The 7,449-nt window shown below is 45.1% G+C and overlaps 1 protein-coding gene across 1 annotated transcript in view; it reads right to left on the reverse strand.

The window, feature by feature from the left end:
- Positions 1 to 7,449, reverse strand: part of PASD1 (PAS domain containing repressor 1) — a 167,991-nt gene that overhangs the window by 75,485 nt on the left and 85,057 nt on the right. The window contains exon 7 of the mRNA XM_067471693.1: positions 724 to 844. Coding sequence (XP_067327794.1) covers positions 724 to 844 — 121 coding nt within the window. The remainder of the gene's footprint in view (positions 1 to 723; positions 845 to 7,449) is intronic.

Consider the following 7,449-nt stretch of genomic DNA (forward strand, 5'->3'; position numbering starts at 1 on the left):
GCGGGATCACGAGCAGGGCCTCTCCGGATGAATGAAGTGAATGTGTGGGTCCATAGACGGAGATGCGGTCACACAGGTAGGCAGGTCCCAAACCGTTTAAGGCTTTGTAGGTAAGCACCTGCACCTTGAATTGGGCTCGGAAAATAAACGGCAGCCAATGGAGCTCCTTGAACAGAAGGGTTGACCTCTCTCTCTAGGGAGCCCCAGTTAGCATCCTGGCCGCTGCCCGTTGGACCAGTTGGAATTTCCGAGCCGTTTTCAGGGGCAGCCCCACGTAGAGCGCATTACAGTAATCCAATCTAGAGGTGACCAAGGCATGGACCACCCCAGCCAGATCAGCCTTTGCGAGGTACGGTCGCAGCTGATGCACGAGTCTCAATTGTGCAATGGCCCTCCCAGACACCGCCGACGTCCGAGTCTCAAGCGTAAGCGATGAATCCAGGAGGACTCCCAAACTGCGGACCTGTGGCTTCAGGGGGAGTGCAACCCCGTCCAACACAGGTTGCCACCCTATACCCCGATCCAGTTTATAGTGTCCCTACTTTGTGGATTTTCACTTATCCTGGAACGGAACACCCGTTTAAAGATTATTTATTTTTAAAAAAAAGTTAGAAGAAAGGAGAGCAACGGCATTCCTCGCGTCATTCTGATTTCACCACCAACGTTTTGCATCTCCTCTTTTCCACCCAAGCCCAAAAGACAACCCTGCAAAGGGAGACTTACAGTTCAGGAAATCCGTGGCCGCGGGGTTCGCTATGAGCAGGTGCGGGGAAAGCAGCTTGTAGACGTCGCTCTGCTCGCGCTCAGGCAGGAAATTCAATATATTTTGGTCCACCAAATCTGACTGATGCAAAAGAATGCTGTGTCATGTTCAAGGGTAGGACATTCAAACAACCTCAACGCACAATGGGCTGTTCCTTCCTTGTGGTCATTCAAATAATGAAAATCTCTTAGTCAAAGATGTGATAACGCTTCTTTTATACTTTGACTAGCTGTACCCGCTACGCGTTGCTGTGGCCAACCTTCCCTCCCTCTTTCTCTCCTTTTTCTTTCCTTTCTTCCCTTTTATTCTTTCCTTCTCTCCTTCCTTCCTTCTCTTCCTCTTCCCTTCCTCCCTCCCCTTTATTTCCCTTCCTCTTTCTCCCCATTCTTCTTTCTCTACCTATTCTTGGACTGCAACTCCCAGCAGTCCTCCTGATCTATCTATCTATCTATCTATCTATCTATCTATCTAATCTTATCTATCTGTATCTATCTATCTAATCTTATCTATCTATCTGTATCTATCTATCTATCTATCTATCTATCTATCTATCTATCTATCTCCCTCCCTATCTATCTCCCTACCTATCTCTATCTATCTATCTATCTATCTATCTATCTAATCTTATCTATCTATCTATCTATCTATCTATCTATCTATCTGTATCTATCTATCTATCTATCTATCTCCTTATCTATCTCCCTACCTATCTCTATCTATCTATCTATCTATCTATCTATCTATCTATCTATCTAATCTTATCTATCTATCTATCTATCTATCTGTATCTATCTATCTATCTATCTATCTATCTATCTATCTATCTATCTATCTCCCTATCTATCTCCCTACCTATCTCCCTATCGCTATCTATCTTATCTTATCTATCTATCTATCTATCTATCTATCTCCCTATCTATCTCCCTATCTATCTCCCTACCTATCTCCCTATCTCTATCTATCTATCTATCTATCTATCTATCTATCTATCTTATCTATCTATCTATCTATCTATCTATCTCCCTACCTATCTCTATCTATCTATCTATCTCTATCTATCTATCTATCTATCTATCTATCTATCTATCTATCTATCTATCTATCTCCCTATCTATCTATCTCCCTATCTATCTATCTCCCTATCTATCTATCTATCTCCCTATCTATCTATCTATCTATCTATCTATCTATCTATCTATCTTGAGGATTGCTGGGAGTTGCAGTCCAGGAATAGGAAATTGGAACTATTCCAGGATTGAATCATAGAATCCAAGAGTTGGAAGAGACCTCCTGGGCCATCATCCAGTCCACCCCCATTCTGCCAAGAAGCAGGAATATTGCATTCAAATCACCCCTGACAGATGGCCATCCAGCCTCTGTTCCAAAGCTTCCAAAGAAGGAGCCTCCACCACACTCCGGGGCAGAGAGTTCCACTGCTGAACGGCTCTCACAGTCAGGAAGTTCTTCCTCATGTTCAGATGGAATCTCCTCTCTTGGAGTTTGAAGCCATTGGGATGCTCTCAAAGAAATCCAAGGAGAAGAAAGCTTGTATCTTGGAAGCACTGCATTTGGAGCATCCTCGTCTCCTAAAAGGCCTGGTCTAGGGAATGCTGGGAACTGTAGTCCAGAAAAAGTGAGGATATGCTATTGTGTGTTTTGTTTGCCAGGGGGAGTCGTTTTGTGCATGCGCTGTAACGTCTTTGTGCTTTTTTGTGGCTTTTTAAGTCCCTTCTGCTGTGTTTTTATGTGTGATGGTCACTTCTTGGCCTGATAGGTGTCTTGTGTCCAAATTTGGTGGCAATTTGTCCAGTGGTTTTTGAGTTATGTTCATACCACAGATAAACATTATATTTTTATTGATATATACTAGCTGTCCCCTGCCACGCATTGCTGTGGCCCACATGGGAGTTCTGTGTGGGAGGTTTGGCCCAATTCAATCTTTGGTGGGAATCAGAATGCTCTGTGATTGTAGGTGAACTATAAATCCCAGCAACTACAACTCCTGAATGTCAAGATTCTATTTTCCTCAAACTCAACCAGTGTACACATTTGAGCATATTGAGTATTCGTGCCAAGTTTGGTCCAGATCCATCATTGTTTGAGTCCACAGTGCTCTCTGGAAGTATGTGAACTACAAATCCCAAACTCAAAGTCAGTGCCCACCAAACCCTTCCAGTATTTTCTATTGGTCATGGGAGTTCCGTGTGCCAAGTTTGGTTCAATTCCATCATTGGTGGAGTTTGGAATACTCTTTATTGTAGATGAACTATAAATCCCAGCAACTACAACTCCCAAATGACAAAATCAATTTTGTATAAACATTTCCTTTCTATATACAGTGTGGTGGGGTGGCTGATAGATTTGTGCAAAACAACAGCAGAGTCGGATCCCGTTTCGTATGATTCGTACTTACAGCACTATTTACGTAGCGCAAGAATTCCCCTCTCCCAAAACTTAAGAACCGAAACTTAGCCAATACTTTTTCATTTGCATTTTTTTAACCTTGGAAGCCTTCCAAAGTCAGTTTCATGTTCAGCGCAAGGAAGCAAAGCAAAGCCAAAAAGGCTGCCAAAGCAAAGCCAAAAAGGCTGCCAAAGCAAAACCAAAAAGGCTGCCAAAGCAAAGCCAAAAAGGCTACCAAAGCAAAGCCAAAAAGGCTGCCAAAGCAAAGCCAAAAAGGCTACCAAAGCAAAGCCAAAATGCTGAGTCATGCATTAACTGTATATAGGGAATCATTTGGAGAATGTGTTCTGGCCTAGTCCAGGTGATTGTGAATGATGTAATCCTGGGTCTGAGTTAAGTTAATGAGGTTTTTTTTTTGTCGTGTTAGGAGTGACTGCAAGTCGCTTCTGGTATGAGAGAATTGGTCATCTGCAAGGACGTTGCCCAGGGGACGCCTAGATGATTTGATGTTTTTATCATCCTTGTGGGAGGCTTCTCTCATGTCCCCGCATGAGGAGCTGGCGCTGATAGAGGGAGCTCATCCGCCTCTCCCCGGATTCGAACCTGCAACCTGTTGGTCTTCAGTCCTGTCAGCACAGGGGTTTAACCCACTGTGCCACCAGGGGCTCCAGTTAATGAGTTGGGAACCAATCAGAGATTGGCTACCAAAGGCTACCAAAGCAAAGCCAAAAAGGCTGCTGGGTGGAAGCAGAGTTCTCCTGGAAAGAGGTGGAGGAAGCACAGAACTCTTGGAAATGTAGTTTGGAAAGGTGAGGAGCCCTGTGCCAGAGAATTCAAAAGGCCCTCCCCTGAACTACATTTCCCAGAGTTCTGCCCAGCATCAGAAAGCACCAAGTGTGGTGGTGGAGGGGGAGAGATGTACATGGTTTTAACTGTTTTATCCTTTTAAGCTGTTTGGTTAATTATTTAATCTTGCATAATCCTTCTTAAATTATTGTATTTCAAACCAGGAACAGAACATTTTTCTAATTTTGTAACATAGTGTTATGTGTATGTTTCTCTGATATGTGCCAATGTCCTTTTTGGGGCACCGCAGGGCTTGGTATTCCACCTGCAATATAAACATTCAAAACAATACAGGATTGCACACGATTAAGTAATTAACCCAACAGCTCAAAAGGATGAAACAGTTAAAACTATGTACATTTGAGAAGCATCCCTGGCCCCAAAGGCTTTAATACGAAGCCAGGTTGTGACTTGACTCTGGCAAGAAACCATGGTTGGCACCAACAAGAGACACAGAACACTTTGCAACGCAATTTTCGTTCCTGGGTTATAAATGTCATTTCCTAATTGGGTTAATAATTAAAAGCATGGGAAAAGTTTATTACACTGCCAAAACTTTGTTCTTGCAGGAGGGACATCCTGCAACACATTTAGCTATAGTTTTTCAATTAGTATCTCATGGAGTCTCAACCAATTCCACCAAGTTTGTGCCACAAAAACAACGTTTCTGGAGTAGAGCAACTCTCATGAGGCAGTGTTGGGAATCAGCCTGTGTTTGTATTCCAAGATCATGCTGCTTCTGATGTGAGTAATGATGGTGCGAGTAATGATAGTGCCGAGGCTGAGGCTAGGTGCAAGTTGGAGATGGTTTGGTCAATGATTTTCAGTTAGACAATGACAGAGAGGCCTCAGTGCAAAGGGCAGTTTCTCATGAGAATAATCCTTCTGAGCCTAGCAGTGATGGTTTACTCCCTCTTTCTGTGAGCTCTCAATATTTGGGTTTGGAAAATAATCATAGAATCATAGTATCAAAGAGTTGGAAGAGACCTCATGGGCCATCCAGTCCAACCCCATTCTGCCAAGAAGCAGGAATATTGCATTCAAATCACCCCTGACAAATGGCCATCCAGCCTCATAGAATCCTAGAATCCAAGAGTTGGAAGAGACCTCCTGGGCCATCCAGTCCAACCCCATTCTGCCAAGAAGCAGGAATATTGCATTCAGATCACCCCTGACAGATGGCCATCCAGCCTCTGTTTAAAAGCTTCCAAAGAAGGAGCCTCCACCACACTCCGGGGCAAAGAGTTCCACTGCTGAACGGCTCTCACAGTCAGGAAATTCTTCCTCGTGTTCAGATGGAATCTCCTTTCTTGTAGTTTGAAGCCATTGTTCCATTGCGTCCTAGTCTCCAAGGAAGCAGAAAACAAGCTTGCTCCCTCCTCCTCCCTGTGGCTTCCTCTCACATATTTATACATGGCTCTCATATCTCCTCTCAGCCTTCTCTTCTTCAGGCTAAGCATGCCCAGCTCCTTAAGCCACTCCTCATAAGGCTTGTTCTCCAGACCCTTGATCATTTGAGTCGCCCTCCTCTGGACATATTCCAGCTTAGAGTCAATATCTCTCTTGAATTGTGGTGCCTGGAATTGGACACAATATTCCAGGTAACGTGGTCTAACCAAAGCAGAATAGAGCATGGGGAGCATGACTTCCCTAGATCTAGACACTAGGTTCCTCTTGATGCAGGCCAACATCCCATTGGCTTTCTTTGCTGCCACATCACATTGTTGGCTCATGTTTAACTTGTTGTCCAAGATCTTTTTTGCACGTACTGCTCTCGAGCCAGGCATGTGAAAAAGATCTTGGAGTCCTCGTAGACAACAAGTTAAACATGAGCCAACAATGTGATATGGCGGCAAAAAAACCCAATGGGATTTTGGCCTGCATCAATAGGAGCCTAGTGCCTAGATCAGTGGTTCCCAACCTGTGGGTCCCCAGATGTTTTGGCCTTCTAATCCTAATAGCTGGTAAACTGTAGGTTTAGAACCACTGGTCTAGATCTAGGGAAGTCATGCTACCCCTCTATTCTGCTTTGGTTAGACCACACCTGGTTTGGTCAATGATTTTCAGGCAGGCAATGACAGAGAAGCCTCAGTGCAAAGGGCAGTTTCTCATGAGAATATTCCTGCTGAGCCTAGCAATTATGGTTTACTCCCTCTTTCTGTGAGCTCTCAAGATTTGTGTTTGGAAAATAGTCTGACATCTGGAAATTTTAATGAACAGCCGGATAGGGAGTTGAAGGATAGGCGGCTGGAGATCATCATCATCATCATCATTTAATAACTTATTAATCGCCCTCCATCCGAGAATGCTCCAGGCGATTTACAGCTAAATTATAAAAGATAAAATACATATATACAAAATTAAAAATTAACAGAGATCGAATGCTCTAGTAAAAAGCCAGGTCTTAAGTGCGAGAGTAAAAGGTCCTAAGTCACGCATGGCTCTCATGTAGGGCGGCAAGGAATTCCACAATAAGGCAGGGGCAGAAATGGAGAAAGCCCACCTGCGCCTGGTCCTTTCCAAGGGCACTTCTCTAGGACCCGGTATATAGAGTAAGTCGCATTGGGCTGGTCGTTGTGACCTCCGATGATGGGAAAAGGAGAGGCGGTCCCTAAGGTACGATGGACCCTGGCCGTAAAGAGTTTTAAAGGTCAGAACTAGCATCTTAGACAGGCCACGGGACTCAGTTGGAAGCCAAGGTCAATGTTTCAGCACTGGTGTTCCAGGGCATTATTTCCTGGGCATTCTTGTGAGTAGCCTGGCTGCCGCATTCTGAACAATACGGAGCTTTCAGGTCGTAGACATCGGAAGGAAGGCCCACATACAGGGCGTTGCAGTAGTCCAGCCTAGACATGACCGTGGCATGGGTGACCATTGCCAGAGCCTCGTCAGATAGGGAGGGTGCCCGTTGCCTCGCTTGTCGTAGATGGAAAAAGGCCTGTTTGCTGGCAGCAGCCACCTGAGCTTCCATTGTCAGCTGTGAATCCAAAACGACACCTAAGCTCTTCACAGTGGTCGATGGAGATAGGGCGGCACCATCGAAGGTGGGCAACGGAGGAGTCAGACCTGCCGGGCGGCCATGCCAGAGAATCTCAGTCTTCGCCGGGTTCACCTTCAGTCTGCTAGCACGTAGCCAGTTCGACAGAGCTTCCAGACATCGGGTGAAATTGTCTGGCATTGACGTTGCTCCAGGCTCCAGGCGCAGAAGGAGTTGGGTATCGTCCGCATATTGGTAGCAGTCCAGGCCGAAACTCTGAGCCAAACTAGCAAGGGGTCTAACGTAGGTGTTGAAGAGGAGAGGAGAGATAATTGCACCTTGGGGGACCCCACATAGGAGGGGGGATCTATCGGAGGCTTGATCTATGTACTCCACGCGTTGACTCCGGTTCCAGAGAAAAAGTCAGGCCAGGATTGACAGAAAACTCAGTGTTTATGTC

This window comes from Anolis sagrei, chromosome 10, assembly GCF_037176765.1.
Source record: "Anolis sagrei isolate rAnoSag1 chromosome 10, rAnoSag1.mat, whole genome shotgun sequence".
NCBI lineage: Eukaryota > Metazoa > Chordata > Lepidosauria > Squamata > Dactyloidae > Anolis > Anolis sagrei.